Source organism: Anomaloglossus baeobatrachus, chromosome 4 (genome assembly GCF_048569485.1).
Source record: "Anomaloglossus baeobatrachus isolate aAnoBae1 chromosome 4, aAnoBae1.hap1, whole genome shotgun sequence".
NCBI lineage: Eukaryota > Metazoa > Chordata > Amphibia > Anura > Aromobatidae > Anomaloglossus > Anomaloglossus baeobatrachus.
Window position 1 is genome coordinate 7,348,553 of NC_134356.1, and position 19,816 is coordinate 7,368,368.

General features: G+C 56.3%; 2 protein-coding genes across 2 annotated transcripts in view; one reads left to right on the forward strand and one right to left on the reverse strand.

Annotated features, from left to right (window-relative positions):
- Positions 1-208: 208 nt before the first annotated feature.
- Positions 209-5,447, forward strand: TMEM213 (transmembrane protein 213). The gene is made up of 3 exons (XM_075341931.1): positions 209-283; positions 1,630-1,668; positions 4,420-5,447. The coding sequence occupies exons 1-3, from the start codon at positions 226-228 to the stop codon at positions 4,596-4,598; spliced, it is 276 nt and encodes a 91-aa protein (XP_075198046.1). The 5' UTR covers positions 209-225; the 3' UTR covers positions 4,599-5,447.
- A 2,979-nt stretch (positions 5,448-8,426) lies between these two features.
- KIAA1549 (KIAA1549 ortholog) overlaps positions 8,427-19,816 on the reverse strand; it is a 173,923-nt gene continuing 162,533 nt past the window's right edge. Inside the window, 4 exon segments of the mRNA XM_075343534.1 lie at positions 8,427-13,488; positions 13,573-13,742; positions 13,835-13,977; positions 18,440-18,492. Of these exon segments, the coding sequence (XP_075199649.1) occupies positions 13,243-13,488; positions 13,573-13,742; positions 13,835-13,977; positions 18,440-18,492 (612 nt within the window). The 3' untranslated portion in view covers positions 8,427-13,242.

Sequence of the window (19,816 nt, forward strand, 5' to 3'; positions counted from 1 at the left end):
GAGCTTGCGCTACTTGTGAGTTTCCATTCACTGACTGGAAGCAGAGATAGTGAAAAAGGTGAAAACTGCAGAACTCCCAGTGTAGGGGCGCACAGGTGAGAGGGGGTGGAGCGGGAGCTCACAGGTGGGCGGAGCGAGCTCAGGTGGGCGGAGCAAGCACAGGTGTGCCCTCCACCTCCGGCAGGTTGTCCCTCCGCGGTCAAATCATTCAGTGCTGGGATCAGTATGAAGATCACCGTCCTCCTCCTCCTCCAGCTCTGCTACATCCAGGAGTCCTGGGCAGGTGAGATTAGCACTGATATCTGATAATCCCTGCAATCTGCCTCATGGGGGGCACCGAGGGGGATTAATCCCTCATAATCCAGATGTGCAAGGTCCAGTGTATGACGAGGGAGTAGACAAGGTGGGAATATCTGTAGCCCCTGTAATCTGACACATCACAACCCCAGTAATCCGCAGCAGCGCACCTCCAGTAATCCGCAGCAGTGCACATCCAGTAATCCGCAGCAGCGCACCCCCAGTAATCCGCAGCAACGCACCCCCAGTAATCTCACATAGCACACCCCCAGTAATACGCAGCAGCGCACCCCCCAGTAATCCGCAGCAGCGCACCCCCAGTAATCCACAGCAGCGCACCCCCAGTAATCCGCAGCAGCGCACCCCCAGTAATCCGCAGCAGCGCACCTCCACAGTAATCCGCAGCAGTGCACATCCAGTAATCCGCAGCAGCGCACCCCCAGTAATCCGCAGCAACGCACCCCCAGTAATCTCACATAGCACACCCCCAGTAATACGCAGCAGCGCACCCCCCAGTAATCCGCAGCAGCGCACCCCCCAGTAATCCGCAGCAGCGCACCCCCAGTAATCCGCAGCAGCGCACCCCCAGTAATCCGCAGCAGCGCACCCCCAGTAATCCACAGCAGCACAACCCCAGTAATCCGCAGCAGCGCACCCCCAGTAATACGCAGCAGCGCACCCCCCAGTAATCCGCAGCAGCGCACCCCCAGTAATCCGCAGCAGCGCACCCCCAGTAATCCGCAGCAGCACACCCCCAGTAATCCACAGCAGCGCAACCCCAGTAATCCGCAGCAGCGCACCCCCAGTAATCTCACATCGCACACCCCCAGTAATCCGCAGCAGCGCACCCCCAGTAATCCGCAGCAGCGCACCCCCAGTAATCTCACATCGCACACCCCCAGTAATCTGCAGCAGTGCACCCCCAGTAATCCGCAGCAGCGCACCCCCAGTAATCTCACATCGCACACCCCCAGTAATCCGCAGCAGCGCACCCCCAGTAATCAGGTATGTTGCGTCCCCAGTAATCCTCCAAATTGCGGCCCCAATAATCCAACATATCTCTGCAATATTTCTTTTTTTATATAATGTAACATATTAATGACGATGCTCCTCAGTCATTTACCTCTAATCTTATAATTTGTTTTAATCTGAACATTTCCCTGTAATCTGATGCACCTGAGATAATGTATCTATCTGAAGTCACGCGCCGCTGTAATCTGAGAATCTGTCCTAATCGGAGAGCGGCCTGTAACCGTATCCACTTCCCAGCAATCAGTTATAACGTATCCAGCGACATCTACCTGTGGATAATCGTCTTCTCTTTTGTTTCAGCCTCCAATGGCACCGTGGAAGGTTTGCTGCAGTGTCCAGGTGAGACTCGGCCACATCTGCTGCAGAACATCTTTACTCCTACTCAAGAAAGGAAAAGAAACCTCTCTGATCAAATCCAAATATCCTGATGATGTTCAGCTCTTGATGAAATATACAATGTACTCCCCCTAGTGGTGACTGCAGACATAACATTATCAGATATCTGTATACAGGGAGCTCCCCCTAGTGGTGGCTGCAGACATAACATTATCAGATATCTGTATACAGGGAGCTCCCCCTAGTGGTGGCTGCAGACAGGATCTTATCATGTATCTCTGTATACAGGGAGCTCCCCCTAGTGGTGGCTGCAGACAGGATCTTATCATGTATCTCTGTATACAGGGAGCTCCCCCTAGTGGTGACTGCAGACAGGATCTTATCATGTATCTCTGTATACAGGGAGCTCCCCCTAGTGGTGGCTGCAGACAGGATCTTATCATGTATCTCTGTGTACAGGGAGCTCCCCCTAGTGGTGGCTGCAGACAGGATCTTATCATGTATCTCTGTATACAGGGAGCTCCCCCTAGTGGTGGCTGCAGACATAACATTATCAGATATCTGTATACAGAGAGCTCCCCCTAGTGGTGGCTGCAGACAGGATCTTATCATGTATCTCTGTATACAGGGAGCTCCCCCTGGTGGTGGCTGCAGACAGGATCTTATCATGTATCTCTGTGTACAGGGAGCTCCCCCTAGTGGTGGCTGCAGACATAACATTATCAGATATCTGTATACAGGGAGCTCCCCCTAGTGGTGGCTGCAGACAGGATCTTATCATGTATCTCTGTATACAGGGAGCTCCCCCTAGTGGTGACTGCAGACAGGATCTTATCATGTATCTCTGTATACAGGGAGCTCCCCCTAGTGGTGGCTGCAGACAGGATCTTATCATGTATCTCTGTATACAGGGAGCTCCCCCTGGTGGTGGCTGCAGACAGGATCTTATCATGTATCTCTGTGTACAGGGAGCTCCCCCTAGTGGTGGCTGCAGACATAACATTATCAGATATCTGTATACATAGAGCTCCCCCTAGTGGTGACTGCAGACAGGATCTTATCATGTATCTCTGTGTACAGGGAGCTCCCCCTAGTGGTGGCTGCAGACAGGATCTTATCATGGATCTCTGTATACAGGGAGCTCCCCCTAGTGGTGACTGCAGACATAACATTATCAGATATCTGTATACAGGGAGCTCCCCCTAGTGGTGGTTGCAGACAGAATCTTATCATGTATCTCTGTATACAGGGAGCTCCCCCTAGTGGTGGCTGCAGACAGGATCTTATCATGGATCTCTGTATACAGGGAGCTCCCCCTAGTGGTGACTGCAGACATAACATTATCAGATATCTGTATACAGGGAGCTCCCCCTAGTGGTGGCTGCAGACATAACATTATCAGATATCTGTACACATAGAGCTCCCCCTAGTGGTGGCTGCAGACAGGATCTTATCATGTATATCTGTATACAGGGAGCTCCCCCTAGTGGTGGCTGCAGACAGGATCTTATCATGTATCTCTGTATACAGGGAGCTCCCCCTAGTGGTGACTGCAGACAGGATCTTCTCATGTATCTCTGTATACAGGGAGCTCCCCCTAGTGGTGGCTGCAGACAGGATCTTATCATGTATCTCTGTATACAGGGAGCTCCCCCTAGTGGTGGCTGCAGACATAACATTATCAGATATCTGTACACATAGAGCTCCCCCTAGTGGTGGCTGCAGACATAACATTATCAGATATCTGTATACAGGGAGCTCCCCCTAGTGGTGACTGCAGACATAACATTATCAGATATCTGTATACAGGGAGCTCCCCCTAGTGGTGGCTGCAGACATAACATTATCAGATATCTGTACACATAGAGCTCCCCCTAGTGGTGGCTGCAGACAGGATCTTATCATGTATATCTGTATACAGGGAGCTCCCCCTAGTGGTGGCTGCAGACAGGATCTTATCATGTATCTCTGTATACAGGGAGCTCCCCCTAGTGGTGACTGCAGACAGGATCTTCTCATGTATCTCTGTATACAGGGAGCTCCCCCTAGTGGTGGCTGCAGACAGGATCTTATCATGTATCTCTGTATACAGGGAGCTCCCCCTAGTGGTGGTACAGACAGGATCTTATCATGTATCGCTGTATACAGGGAGCTCCCCCTAGTGGTGGCTGCAGACAGGATCTTATGTATCGCTGTATACAGGGAGCTCCCCCTAGTGGTGGCTGCAGACAGAATCTTATCATGTATCTCTGTATACAGGGAGCTCCCCCTAGTGGTGGCTGCAGACAGGATCTCATCATGTATCTCTGTATACAGGGAGCTCCCCCTAGTGGTGGCTACAGACAGGATCTTATCATGTATCTCTGTATACAGGGAGCTCCCCCTAGTGGTGGCTGCAGACAGGATCTTATCATGTATCTCTGTATACAGGGAGCTCCCCCTAGTGGTGGCTGCAGACAGGATCTTATCATGTATCTCTGTATACAGGGAGCTCCCCCTAGTGGTGGCTGCAGACAGGATCTTATCATGTATCTCTGTATACAGGGAGCTCCCCCTAGTGGTGACTGCAGACAGGATCTTATCATGTATCTCTGTATACAGGGAGCTCCCCCTAGTGGCTGCAGACAGGATCTTATCATGTATCTCTGTATACAGGGAGCTCCCCCTAGTGGTGGCTGCAGACAGTGGATCCCAGGTTAAGCAGATTTGACATCTCCGAACAAAATTTGACATTGGTTTCCATTCCCCCACCAGATAACACTACGTTCTGCGATGTGGCGAGTCAGTGCTGCATGCCCGGGATGGATAGCTATGGCTGGATCGCGGCCGCTGTGGGCTGGAGTCTGTGGGTTTTCACCATCATCCTCATGTGCATTGGTAAAGTTATGGACCTGAGGCCGAACGAGCCCAAATACGAGTACGTCCAGGAGTAAGACGAGGAAACCGTCAGAAAGAACGCCGGGAAAATATAAAATCTACCGAAACACCGTAAACATGGCGTCCGGAGGAAACAAGCAAAAATTAGACTGTAAAGGACATTCGTCAGCCTCTTAGTCATGACACTAACAAGAAAGTGCTTCTTTGTGGTCAAGAAAAATGACTGTCAAATACTGGGCCTAGCGTAAGCAAAAAGCCTGCAACAAGGCCACGTTGCCCATGGCGACCAATTGGATTTCGGCTTTCATTTATGTTGTTGAGCTTAAAATATAGAAGAAGAAACATGATTGGTCTCCAAGAACATCACCTTAGTTATTGTATTAGTAGTTCTGCCCATAGCAACCAATCAGATTTTAGCTTTCATTTTTTCACAGCAGGGTAGGAAATTAAAGATGTGATTTCATTGGTTCATTTCAGCTACTTTTATCACATGATGCCAGTTGAACCAATCAGAATGCATTTTCTAACCTGCATTGGAAAAATGAAAGAACTCTGGTTGCTATGGGAACAGTTTTCTAAGATGAGGCCTAATGTTTGTTATCACAATTTCAGCCATTTTAATTGAGGAAAGGCCGTATTGTGAGGTGAAATGTGGAGCAGGGGGCACGATGTACCTCACCCCTCGGGGCTGTATTGTGAGGTGAAATGTGGAGCAGGGGGCACGATGTACCTCACCCCTCGGGGCTGTATTGTGAGGTGAAATGTGGAGCAGGGGGCACGATGTACCTCACCCCTCGGGGCTGTATTGTGAGGTGAAATGTGGAGCAGGGGGCACGATGTACCTCACCCCTCGGGGCTGTATTGTGGCCGCCATCTTGTACATTATAAGGAAATAAAATCTGAACCCCTGAAATCATTAACTTCTGGACTTTCCTTTATTGATATCATGCACCAGTGACACAACCACCACATCCCGGTCCCGAGCCCCCGTTACTGGACCCCCACACTACGTGCACATAGTGAAGAACAAAAAAAGACTAAAGTTACAAGAAAGAAAATAAAAAATCCCAAAAACCCCTGAGGTCACAGCAAATCCCCTCCCCCCCCCCCCGACTGGTCCCGCCAGCCCCCCGACAAAACAAGAAAAACAATACAAAGATGTCTATACACGGCCACATTCACGGGGCCCGCGACAACACTCAGATACTCCGGGGCCCCGCACACAGAAGGGGCCCGAGATGAACCCCTCCACGGCCCGCGAGGCCTGCACGCCGACCGCGAGGGGGCGACAACATGTAACGGACGATAGAAGACGAACCCCTGGAGGAGACGCCACTGCATCTTCATTTCAGTCTTTCAAAAAGTTTTCTCGGTTTTCAGAAAATGTTCGGGTCATTTTTTTTTTTTGATTTGCTGATTTGTATTTTCCTCCTGGCAATGGGAAGAGACGCCGATGGTGGCTGTGCTGCGCGGAGGCGCTGGATATTGCTGCGCGGAAATAGCACCTTAGATTAACCCCTCAATGCCGGATGGGTCAGCAGCACGTGGGAATAACCGGAACGAGGGACTGTAGGACCAATGCCCCAATGTGGGCCGCAAGGTCCTGCACCCCACCTGGACCACTAAGTAAGTGCTGCCCCCCGACCTCCTGCTTGTATTACTTGCAAACTGCTAGTCTGGAGGTCCTGCACCCCACCTGGACCACTAAGTAAGTGCTGCCCCCCGACCTCCTGCTTGTATTACTTGCAAACTGCTAGTCTGGAGGTCCTGCACCCACCTGGACCACTAAGTAAGTGCTGCCCCCCGACCTCCTGCTTGTATTACTTGCAAACTGCTAGTCTGGAGGTCCTGCACCCCACCTGGACCACTAAGTAAGTGCTGCCCCCCGACCTCCTGCCTGCATTACTTTCAAACTGCTAGTCTGGAGGTCCTGCACCCCACCTGGACCACTAAGTAAGTGCTGCCCCCCGACCTCCTGCTTGTATTACTTGCAAACTGCTAGTCTGGAGGTCCTGCACCCCACCTGGACCACTAAGTAAGTGCTGCCCCCCGACCTCCTGCCTGCATTACTTTCAAACTGCTAGTCTGGAGGTCCTGCACCCACCTGGACCACTAAGTAAGTGCTGCCCCCCGACCTCCTGCTTGTATTACTTGCAAACTGCTAGTCTGGAGGTCCTGCACCCCACCTGGACCACTAAGTAAGTGCTGCCCCCCGACCTCCTGCCTGCATTACTTTCAAACTGCTAGTCTGGAGGTCCTGCACCCCACCTGGACCACTAAGTAAGTGCTGCCCCCCGACCTCCTGCTTGTATTACTTGCAAACTGCTAGTCTGGAGGTCCTGCACCCACCTGGACCACTAAGTGCTGCCCCCCGACCTCCTGCCTGCATTACTTGCAAACTGCTAGTCTGGAGGTCCTGCACCCCACCTGGACCACTAAGTAAGTGCTGCCCCCCGACCTCCTGCCTGCATTACTTGCATACTGCTAGTCTGGAGGTCCTGCACCCCACCTGGACCACTAAGTAAGTGCTGCCCCCCGACCTCCTGCCTGCATTACTTGCATACTGCTAGTCTGGAGGTCCTGCACCCCACCTGGACCACTAAGTAAGTGCTGCCCCCCCCGACCTCCTGCTTGTATTACTTGTATACTGCTAGTCAGGAGGTCCTGCACCCCACCTGGACCACTAAGTAAGTGCTGCCCCCCGACCTCCTGCTTGTATTACTTGTATACTGCTAGTCAGGAGGTCCTGCACCCCACCTGGGCCACTAAGTAAGTGCTGCCCCCCGACCTCCTGCTTGTATTACTTGTATACTGCTAGTCAGGAGGTCCTGCACCCCACCTGGACCACTAAGTCAGTGCTGCCCCCCGACCTCCTGCTTGTATTACTTGTATACTGCTAGTCAGGAGGTCCTGCACCCCACCTGGACCACTAAGTGCTGCCCCCAACCTCCTGCTTGTATTACTTGCATAAAGCTATTCGGGAGGTCCTGCACCCCACCTGGCCCACTAAGTAGGTGCTGCCCCCCAACTCCTGCCTGGATTACTTGTATACCGCTAGTCAGGAGGTCCTGCACCCCACCTGGCCCACTAAGTAGGTGCTGCCCCCCAACTCCTGCCTGGATTACTTGCATACTGCTAGTCCGGAGGTCCTGCACCCCACCTGGCCCAATAAGTAGGTGCTGCCCCCCAACTCCTGCCTGGATTACTTGCATACTGCTAGTCCGGAGGTCCTGCACCCCACCTGGACCACTAAGTGCTGCCCCCGACCCCTGCCTGGATTACTTGTATACCGCTAGTCCGGAGGTCCTGCACCCCACCTGAATCACTAAGTGCTGCCCCCGACCCCTGCCTGGATTACTTGTATACTGCTAGTCCGGAGGTCCTGCACCCCACCTGGACCACTAAGGCTACTTTCACACATCCGGCTTGAGCCCTGCGGCTCAATCCGGCTGTGCAAGCTATGCAACGGATGCGGTGAAAACACCGCATCCTTTGCATAAGTTTTTCCTTTGCGGCCCGCCCGGTTTTTGCCGCTTGCGGCATGCTACTGAGCATGCGCAGTGGCAAAAACCGCATGCGGCGGCCGAATGCGGTATTTGCCGCATCGCGCCGCATCCGGCCGCCATAGGCATGCATTGAGAGATGCGCCGCATCGGCCGAATGCGGCGCGATGCGGTTTTTTTTGCCGCACGAAAAAACGTGCCAGGCAACGTTCCATCCGGCCGCCGCATTGGCTAAATCTGCCGCATGCGGCAAAAACCGGATGGAACGCAAGGCCATGCGGCACAATGCGGCACTAATTAAAGTCTATGCAGGAAAATCGCAACCGGCAGCAAAAAAAACCGGTTGCGATTTTCCTGCAAAGTGCCGGATTGTGCCGCAGAAGAAAAACCGGAGGTGTGAAAGTACCCTAAGTGCTGCCCCCGACCTCTGCCTGGTTACTTGCATACTGCTAGTCCGGAGGTACTGCACCCCACCTGGACCACTAAGTGCTGCCCCCGACCCCTGCCTGGTTACTTGCATACTGCTAGTCCGGAGGTCCTGCACCCCACCTGAATCACTAAGTGCTGCCCCCGACCCCTGCCTGGATTACTTGCATACTGCTAGTCTGGAGGTCCTGCACCCCACCTGGACCACTATGTGCTGCCCCCGACCCCTGCCTGGATTACTTGCATACTGCTAGTCTGGAGGTCCTGCACCCCACCTGAATCACTAAGTAGGTGCTGCCCCCCAACTCCTGCCTGGTTACTTGTATACTGCTAGTCAGGAGGTCCTGCACCCCACCTGGCCCACTAAGTAGGTGCTGCCCCCCAACTCCTGCCTGGTTACTTGTATACTGCTAGTCAGGAGGTCCTGCACCCCACCTGGCCCACTAAGTAGGTGCTGCCCCCCAACTCCTGCCTGCATTACTTGTATACTGCTAGTCCGGAGGTACTGCACCCCACCTGAATCACTAAGTGCTGCCCCCCGACCTCCTGCTTGTATTACTTGTATACTGCTAGTCAGGAGGTCCTGCACCCCACCTGGCCCACTAAGTAGGTGCTGCCCCTCAACTCCTGCCTGGATTACTTGCATACTGCTAGTCTGGAGGTCCTGCACCCCACCTGAATCACTAAGTGCTGCCCCCGACCCCTGCCTGGATTACTTGCATACTGCTGGTCTGGAGGTCCTGCACCCCACCTGAATCACTAAGTGCTGCCCCCGACCCCTGCCTGGATTACTTGCATACTGCTAGTCTGGAGGTCCTGCACCCGATTCACACACTAACTTCGCTCATTACCACACATTCTCCACTTCTCTCGTTACTTGGCCCCCACTCTCCTCTAATTCCCGTCCTCATTGTTCATTTCTCTGCCCTGCAGCATCTTCTCCTCTCAATCGTCCAGTCCTGATTTTTGGTTACTTGGCCCCTTTCTTGTTATTCGGTCCCATCACGATTTCCCTACCCAGTAAATAATCCTGTCTTGTTCCCTCTTCTCATTTCTCGACGCCCGTACCGTCCTCCCATCTTGTTTCTTGGCCCCTGTCAATTCCTCTCTTCTCAGTCTCTTTTGTCCTATCCTCTCGGCCTCACTTCCATTCAATCCTCTCCTCTCATTGCTCAGCCCCAGTCTCATCCTCCCTTCTCATTGCTTGGTCCCAGTCCTTACTCCTCAGCTTGTCTTACCCTCTACTCTCGGCTTCCATCTAATAAGATCCTCTCTTCTGGCAGTGTCCTCTCGTTTCTCTGACCCCATCCCGTTCTCTTATTGCTCGTACCCTGTCCCGTCCTCTCTTCGCATCTTGTCTTGTCCGCTCATGTCGGCCTCCCTTCCATCCCATTCTCTGTTCATAGCCTATCCTCTTCTTTTGTTGCTCAGCCGCATCCTCCCTTTCATCCCATCTTCTTGGCTTGTCCTCTTCTTTTATTGCTCATCCGCATCATCCCTTCTCATTGCTTAGTCACAGTCCTTACTTCTTGGCCTGTCTTGTCTTCTCCTGTCGACCTCATTCAATACAATCCTCTCTTCTTGCCCTGTCCTCACGTTTCTCTGACCCCCGTCCTGTCCTCTCATCTCGTTCCCCGTCCCCTCCTATCCAGTTCTCTCTATTCGGGTTGTCTTGTCCTCTCCTCTCAGCCTCCCTTGCATCCCATCTTCTCTTCTTGTCTTGTCCTCTCATTTCTCGGACCCCGGCCTTTTCTCTCATCTCATTGCTCGTTCCCTGTCCCCTCCTCTCTTCCCGGCTTGTCCAGTTCTCTCCTCTTAGCTTCTCCTCCACCCCATCCTCTCTTCTTGGCCTGTTCTCTTCTCTTGCTGCTCAGCCCCATCCTTCCTTCTCATTGCTTGGTCACGGTCCTTATTTCTCTGCTCCTCTTGTCCTCTCCTGTCGACCCCATCCAATAAAATCCTCTCTTCTTGCCCTGTCCTCTTGTTTCTTGAGCCCCCGTCCTGTTCTCTAATCTCGTTCCCCGTCCCCTACTTTCCTGCTCTCTCTATTCGGTCTGTCTTGTCCTCTCCTCTCAGCCTCCCTTGCATTCCATCTTCTCTTCTTGACCTGTCCTGTTCTCTCTTGTTGCTTGGCCCCTTACCATCCTCTCTTCTCGGTCCACTACCCGTCCTCCCCTCTCGTTGTTGGGCCCCCTTTAGTCAATCACGATTCTCTGTCCATTTCCCCTCCTGTCCTTTGCTCTCAGCCCCCGTATCATCCTATACCACCCTCTCTTCTCGCTCTGTCCTGTTCTTTCCTCTCATTGCGCGGCCTCATCCCTTCGCTCTTTTTGCTTGGCCACCATCTTCGCTTTGCAGCCTGTCCCATTCTCTCTACTTGGTCTGTCTTGTCCTCTCCTCTAGGCCCCCTGTCCTAAGGCTCATTCTCTCCTTTCGTTACATGGCCCCAGTCCCATTTTCTCTTCTTTACTCAGCCTTCGTCCCCTTCTCGTTACTCAACTTGTGCCCTCCTCTGGTCTCATTACTCAGCATTCATTCCGTCCACTAATCTTATTACTCGGCCCTTGTCCCTTTCCTCTTGTTACTGGACCTGTCTCTTCCTCTATTCGCATTCTCTCAGCTCATTGCTCGGCCCTCGACCTTGTCCTCTTATTGCTCAGCTCTTGTCTCTTTCTTGGCCTTCCTTCCGTCCACTCATCTTTTTGATCGGTCGCCATCCCTGCTCTTTCATTGCTCGGCCCCCATCCCTGTCCTCTCGCTGCTCGGCCCCCGTCCTTGTCCTCTTATTGCTCGGCTCTTGTCTCTTTCTTGGCCTTCCTTCCGTCCACTCATCTTTTTGATCGGTCGCCATCCCTGCTCTTTCATTGCTCGGCCCCCATCCCTGTCCTCTCGCTGCTCGGCCCCCGTCCTTGTCCTCTTATTGCTCGGCTCTTGTCTCTTTCTTGGCCTTCCTTCCGTCCACTCATCTTTTTGATCGGTCGCCATCCCTGCTCTTTCATTGCTCGGCCCCCATCCCTGTCCTCTCGCTGCTCGGCCCCCGTCCTTGTCCTCTTATTGCTCGGCTCTTGTCTCTTTCTTGGCCTTCCTTCCGTCCACTCATCTTTTTGATCGGTCGCCATCCCTGCTCATTAATTGATCAGCCTCTGTCCCTTCCTCTCTTCTCCTCCTCCTTTTCGACAAACTCATCTTGTTGCCCGGCCCTCGTCCCATTCCTCTCTTTGCTCAGCCCCTGTCCTTTCCGTTCTTCTCATACTTCATTCTGTCCACTCATCTTGTTGCTTGACCTCTGTCTTTGTCTTCTCGTTGCTGCTCATCCTTCATTCTGTCCATTCATCTTTTTGCTTGGCCCGGTCCTTTTCTTCTTGTTGCTCGGCCAGCGTCCGTGTCCTTTCGTTGCTCGGCCAGCGTCCGTGTCCTTTCGTTGCTCGGCCAGCGTCCGTGTCCTTTCGTTGCTCGGCCAGCGTCCGTGTCCTTTCGTTGCTCGGCCAGCGTCCGTGTCCTTTCGTTGCTCGGCCAGCGTCCGTGTCCTCTTGTTGCCTGGCCCCCCGTCCTCTTGTTGCTCGGCCACAGTCCCTATTCTCTTGTTGCTTGGCCCCCATCCCTGTCCTCTCGTTGCTCGGCCATCGTCCCTTTCCTCTTGCTGCTCGACCCCCGTTGTGTCACTCATTCTCTCCCCTCATTGAGTCTCCTGTCTTGTCATTTCTTGGCTTGTCCTGTCCTCTCGTTGCTTGGCCCCCTTTCCTTGCATTGCTCAGCCTCATCCCTGTTCTCTCATTGCTTGGCCCCCATCCTCTTGTTGCTTGGCCACCGTCCCTATCCTCTTGTTGCTCGGCCCCCATCCCTGTCCTCTCATTGCCTGGCCCTCGTCCCTGTCCTCTCATTGCTTGCCCTCTGTCTTTGTCCTCTCGTTGCTTGACCCCCGTCCCTGTACTTTTATTGCTCGGCCCCCATCCCTGTCCTCGTTGCCTGGCCCCAGTCCCTGTCCTCTCGCTGCACGGCCCCCGGCCCCTGTCCTCTCGTTGCTCAGCCCTCGTTGTGTCACCTGTTCTTTCCCTTCATTGTGTCCCTCCCGTCCTGTCCTTTCTTGGCCTGTTTTATCCTTTCTTCACTCATCCTCGTCCTCTCGTTGCTCGGCCACAGTGCTTGTCCACTCGTTTGTCGGCCCCCCATCCCCGTCCTCTCGTTGCTCGGCCACAGTGCTTGTCCACTCGTTTGTCGGCCCCCCATCACCGTCCTCTCGTTGCTCGGCCACAGTGCTTGTCCACTCGTTTGTCGGCCCCCCATCCCCGTCCTCTCGTTGCTCGGACACAGTGCTTGTCCACTCGTTTGTCGGCCCCCCATCCGCGTCCTCTCGTTGCTCGGCCCGTTGTGTCACCCGTTCTCTCCCCTCATTGTGTCCCTCCCGTCCTGTCCTTTCCTGTCCTTTCTTCACTCATCTGTGTCCTGTTTACAGATGAAACATGAAAATCACAACCACAAACACATTCCTCCAGGACCGGCACAATCCGACCTGTTCCACCCAGGCACCTCTACCCTGCCGGCCGCCTCGCCCCGCCGCCCCCATCACCTCCTGCTGTTCTGAATGACCCGTCCTCTCTCCATCCAGTTTTTTCTCCCCCGCAGATGCCCCCCCTGTACAGTGCGACCCCCATGCTGCTGCTGACCCATCACATATACTGATGCCCAGTGTTGCTCCAATATTTCGGCTGCTCCTCTCTCCCCTCTGGCTTCCATAGGAAGCGGACACGTAGCCGGCGGCGCGCAGCCCCTATCAGCTGTGGTAGGAGGGGGCGACCGCCTGTTTCTGGGAGAGGCGCAGCAGTTCTTCCCGGATGGCCTTGATGAGGGAGGCGGAGGAGTGACCCGGGTGGACGTCCTCAGCTGAGCTGGAGGGGTAACAGATGGACGGGGGCAGATGTGAGCCCGGCTGGCGAGTGGGGCCCCGGTTCACGGAGAACATCTGGGGGCCGCTGTAGTCTTGGGGTCCGTGTGTGAGACCCTGCAAAATAAACAAGTCCTGACATAAAGGGATGCTGCCACTCACTGACAGCAAGCAGAGGAGCTGGGAGCCCTCCGCACACGGAGTACCCCCGTCACTTACTGCTTCCCTGTGCGCTGCATTTCTGGGGGTCTCTTCTTCGTGACTGTAGTAGGAGGGCCACCCGGGGCCAGAGAACGCCTGCACAGACTGGCTGTGCGACAGCTCCGTGGACTGTGCCCCCATGCGACTTGCGATGCCCACCTGGGTCAGCTGGTGAATCTGAGCCGGGCCTGAAAGGTGAGATATAGGATCAGTGCCGGAGAGGCTACTATACAGTCCCCCCAGTAATGGCTGATAACAGGGAGCAATAGACGGTACTCACCAGAATTGCTCCCCAGTGGCCGTGGTCTGGCTACGGAGGTTAAGTCCTCGGGGTACATCCGGCCGGGGTACTGACCTTCTGCCTGCTGGGACTCGGTGGCCGTATCAGCCGGAGGCAAAAAACCGGAGCCGAACCCCGGGCTCCTGCAAAGAGAAGACGGCTCAAAGTGTCCAACACAGAGAAACAGCGCCACCATCAGGAAAAGGCCGCACTCACAGGTAACTGGAACTCAACTGACCGCACGCCCTCCTGTGGTCACATGACATACCGCGACCGCACGCCCTTCTGTGGCCACACGACATACCGCGACCACACGCCCTCCTGTGGCCACACGACATACCGCGACCGCACGCCCTCCTGTGGCCACACGACATACCCCGACCCCAAGTCCCCCCGACCGCACGCCCTCCTGTGGCCACACGACATACCCCGACCCCAGGTCCTGCCCGACCGCACGCCCTCCTGTGGCCACACGACATACCCCGACCCCAGGTCCTCCCCGACTGCACGCCCTCCTGTGGCCACACGACATACCGCGACCGCACGCCCTCCTGTGGCCACACGACATACCCCGACCCCAGGTCCTGCCCGACCGCACGCCCTCCTGTGGCCACACAACATACCCCGACCCCAGGTCTTCCCCGACCGCACGCCCTCCTGTGGCCACACGACATACCGCGACCGCACGCCCTCCTGTGGCCACACGACATACCCCGACCCCAGGTCCTCCCCGACCGCACGCCCTCCTGTGGCCACACGACATACCGCGACCGCACGCCCTCCTGTGGCCACACGACATACCCCGACCCCAGGTCCTCCCCGACCGCACGCCCTCCTGTGGCCACACGACATAACGCGACCGCACGCCCTCCTGTGGCCACACGACATACCCCGACCCCAGGTCCTGCCCGACCGCACGCCCTCCTGTGGCCACACGACATACCCCGACCCCAGGTCTTCCCCGACCGCACGCCCTCCTGTGGCCACACGACATACCGCGACCGCACGCCCTCCTGTGGCCACACGACATACCCCGACCCCAGGTCCTCCCCGACCGCACGCCCTCCTGTGGCCACACGACATACCGCGACCGCACGCCCTCCTGTGGCCACACGACATACCCCGACCCCAGGTCCTGCCCGACCGCACGCCCTCCTGTGGCCACACAACATACCCCGACCCCAGGTCCTCCCCGACCGCACGCCCTCCTGTGGCCACACGACATACCGCGACCGCACGCCCTCCTGTGGCCACACAACATACCCCGACCCCAAGTCCCCCCAACCGCACGCCCTCCTGTGGCCACACGACATACCCTGACCCCAAGTCCCCCCGACCGCACGCCTTCCTGTGGCCACACAACATACCACGACCGCACGCCCTCCTGTGGCCACACGACATATCCCGACCGCACGCCCTCCTGTGGCCACACGACATACCCCGACCGCACGCCCTCCTGTGGCCACACGACATACCCCGACCCCAAGTCCCCCCGACCGCACGCCCTCCTGTGGCCACACGACATACCGCGACCGCACGCCCTCCTGTGGCCACACGACATACCCCGACCCCAAGTCCCCCCGACCGCACGCCCTCCTGTGGCCACACGACATACCCCGACCCCAAGTCCCCCCGACCGCACGCCCTCCTGTGGCCACACGACATACCGCGACCGCACGCCCTCCTGTGGCCACACGACATACCCCAACCCCAAGTCCCCCCGACCGCACGCCCTCCTGTGGCCACACGACATACCCTGACCCCAAGTCCCCCCGACCGCACGCCCTCCTGTGGCCACACTACATACCGCGACCGCACGCCCTCCTGTGGCCACACAACATACCCCGACCCCAGGTCCTCCCCGACCGCACGCCCTCCTGTGGCCACACGACATACTCCAACCCCAGGTCCCCCCGACCGCACACCCTTCTGTGGCCACACAATATACTCCAAACTCCAGGTCGCACCCGACCGCACGCCCTCCTGTGGCCACACGACATATCGCGACCGCACGCCCTCCTGTGGCCACATGACATACCCCGACCCCAGGTCCTTCCGACCACACGCCCTCCTGTGGCCCACACGACATACTCTGACCCCAGGTCCTCCCCGACCGCACGCCCTCCTGTGGCCACACGACATATCGCGACCGCACGCCCTCCTGTGGCCACATGACATACCCCGACCCCAGGTCCTCCCGACCACACGCCCTCCTGTGGCCACACGACATACTCCGACCCCAGGTCCCCCCGACCGCACGCCCTTCTGTGGCCACATGACATACCCCGACTTCAGGTCCCCCCGACCGCACGCCCTCTTGTGGCCACACAAATATACTCCAACCTCCAGGTCGCACCCGACCGCACGCCCTCCTGTGGCCACACGACATACTCCAAACTCCAGGTCCTCCCCGACCGCACGCCCTCCTGTGGCCACACGACATACCCCGACCCCAGGTCCTCCCCGACCGCACGCCCTCCTGTGGCCACACGACATACCGCGACCGCACGCCCTCCTGTGGCCACACGACATACCGCGACCGCACGCCCTCCTGTGCCCACACGACATACTCCGACTCCAGGTCCTCCCCGATCGCACGCCCTCCTGTGGCCACACGACATACCCCGACTCCAGGTCCCCCCGACCGCACGCCCTCCTGTGGCCACACGACATACCCCAACCCCAGGTCCCCCCGACCGCACGCCCTCCTGTGGCCACACGACATACTCTGACCCCAGGTCCTCCCCGACCGCACGCCCTCCTGTGGCCACACGACATATCGCGACCGCACGCCCTCCTGTGGCCACATGACATACCCCGACCCCAGGTCCTCCCGACCACACGCCCCTCCTGTGGCCACACGACATACTCCGACCCCAGGTCCCCCCGACCGCAACGCCCTTCTGTGGCCACATGACATACCCCGACTTCAGGTCCCCCCGACCGCACGCCCTCTTGTGGCCACACAATATACTCCAACCGCCAGGTCGCACCCGACCGCACGCCCTCCTGTGGCCACACGACATACTCCAAACTCCAGGTCCTCCCCGACCGCACGCCCTCCTGTGGCCACACGACATACCCCGACCCCAGGTCCTCCCCGACCGCACGCCCTCCTGTGGCCACACGACATACCGCGACCGCACGCCCTCCTGTGGCCACACGACATACCGCGACCGCACGCCCTCCTGTGCCCACACGACATACTCCGACTCCAGGTCCTCCCCGATCGCACGCCCTCCTGTGGCCACACGACATACCCCGACTCCAGGTCCCCCCGACCGCACGCCCTCCTGTGGCCACACGACATACCCCAACCCCAGGTCCCCCCGACCGCACGCCCTCCTGTGGCCACACGACATACCCCGACCGCACGCCCTCCTGTGGCCACACGACATACCCCAACCCCAGGTCCCCCCGACCGCACGCCCTCCTGTGGCCACATGACATACTATAACTCCAGGTCCCCCCCGACCGCACGCCCTCCTGTGGCCACGTGACATACCCCGACTCCAGGTCCCCCCGACCGCACGCCCTCCTGTGGCCACACAACATACTCCGACTCTAGGTCCCCCCCCGACCGCACGCCCTCCTGTGGCCACACAATATACTCCGACTCCAGGTCCCCCCCCGACCGCACGCCCTCCTGTGGCCACACAATATACTCCGACTCCAGGTCCCCCCGACCGTACGCCCTCCTGTGGCCACACAATATACTCCAAACTCCAGGTCCCCCCGACCGCACACCCTCCTGTGGCCACACGACATACCCCGACCCCAGGTCCTCCCCGACCGCACGCCCTCCTGTGGCCACACGACATACTCCGACTCCAGGTCCCCCCGACCGCACGCCCTCCTGTGGCCACACGACATACCTTGACCCCAGGTCCCCCCGACCGCACGCCCTCCTGTGGCCACACGACATACCTTGACCCCAGGTCCCCCCCGACCGCACGCCCTCCTGTGGCCACACGACATACCCCGACCGCACGCCCTCCTGTGGCCACACAACATACTCCGACTGCAGGTCCCCCTTGATCACAATACTTCCCGTGACCACAAGCCCAACTCTAACCACATGACATAGCCCCACTGCTGGTCCCCAAGCCCCCCCACCCCCGTGGGAGCAGTTTGTGCACGGATCACGGCGGACGCCTGACACGTGGGCTACGAGGTGCGGAATATTCCACGGTCGGGGGAGGGGGGCATAATCTTTGTTCCCATCTCTGCAGTTAATGGGCCGTGACTGCTGCACGGACCATTCAATCCAACCCCAAGAGCACGGACGGAAAATTCCAACCACTGCCCCAAGCCAGCGGCATTCTGGGTAACTGCAGGAGCAGCTCTGACCTGGGGGGGTTTGTTACAATGTGTCAGTGCAGCTGGGACTCCTGGACATGAGGGAAGTGACTGCACTGACACATTGTAACAAGCTGATCAGCTGCGAGCAGCACAAGTCCTGATTCCAGTTACTGACAGCGAACGGAAACTAAGACAAGAAACCGAGAAACTTCCAGAACTTTACAGAGGGAACGATGCAGATTCTCTACATAATACGCCGCGCCCCCCCCCCCCACCACTCCCCCGACCGGCGGCCATCATTACCTTGTCATAAGGCTCGGAGCCGAGGGCTGCGGACCCCCGAAATCCAGAAACCTCTGAAAAGGAAAAGGAAGATTTCATTATACATGATCAACGCTCCAATCCTGTATATATCTGACCCCCCCACTCCAGTCACCCCCAGAGCTGCACTCACTATTCTGCTGTTACATCAGGTCTTATCCTCCAGTCACTTCCAGAGCTGCAGTCACTATTCTGTTGTTACATCGTGTCTTATTCTCCAGTCACTTCCAGAGCTGTACTCACTATTCTGCTGCTACATCATGTCTTATCCTCCAGTCATCTCCAGAGCTGCACTCCCTATTCTGCTGTTACATTTCATGTCTTATCCTCCAGTCACCTCCAAAGCTGCACTCACTATCCTGCTGTTACATCATGTATTATCCTCCAGTCACCTCCAGAGCTGCACTAACTATTCTGCTGTTACATCGTGTCTTATCCTCCAGTCACCTCCAGAGCTGCACTCACTATCCTACTGTTACATCATGTATTATCCTCCAGTCACCTCCAGAGCTGCACTAACTATTCTGCTGTTACATCAGGTCTTATCCTCCAGTCACTTCCAGAGCTGCACTCACTATTCTGCTGTTACATCAGGTCTTATCCTCCAGTCACTTCCAGAGCTGCACTCACTATTCTGCTGTTACATCGTGTCTTATCCTCCAGTCACCTCCAGAGCTGCACTCACTATTCTGCTGCTACATCATGTCTTATCCTCCAGTCATCTCCAGAGCTGCAGTCACTATTCGGATGTTAAATCAGATCTTATCCTCCAGAGCTGCACTCACTTTTCTGCCGTTACATTGTGTCTTATCCTCAAGTCACCTCCAGAGCTGCAGTCACTATTCGGCTGTTACATCAGGTCTTATCCACCAGTCACCTCCAGAGCTGCAGTCACTATTCTGCTGTTACATCATGTCTTATCCTCCAATCACTTCCAGAGCTGCAGTCACTATTCTGCTGTTACATCATGTTTTATCCTCCAGTCACCTCCAGAGCTGCAGTCACTATTCTGTTATTACATTGTGTCTTATTCTCCAGTCACCTCCAGAGCTGCGGTCACTACTCTGCTGTTACATCATGTTTTATCCTCCAGTCACCTCCAGAGCTGCAGTCACTATTCGGATGTTACATCGTGTCTTATCCTCCCCGTCAGCTCCAGAGCTGCAGTCACTATTCTGCCGTTACATCATGTCTTATCCACCAGTCACCTCCAGAGCTGCAGTCACTATTCTGTTGTTACATCATGTCTTATCCTCCAGTCACCTCCAGAGCTGCAGTCACTATTCTGTTATTACATTGTATCTTTATTCTCCAGTCACCTCTCAAAGCTGCAGTCACTATTCTGTTATTACATTGTGT

Bases quoted from the DNA above. Each gene is read 5' to 3' on its own strand.
- TMEM213 (XM_075341931.1), top strand. From the start codon at position 226: ATGAAGATCACCGTCCTCCTCCTCCTCCAGCTCTGCTACATCCAGGAG. The intron at 284-1,629 runs GTGAGATTAGCA...CTTTTGTTTCAG, and splicing joins CATCCAGGAGTCCTGGGCAG to CCTCCAATGGCACCGTGGAA. The intron at 1,669-4,419 runs GTGAGACTCGGC...TTCCCCCACCAG, and splicing joins AGGTTTGCTGCAGTGTCCAG to ATAACACTACGTTCTGCGAT.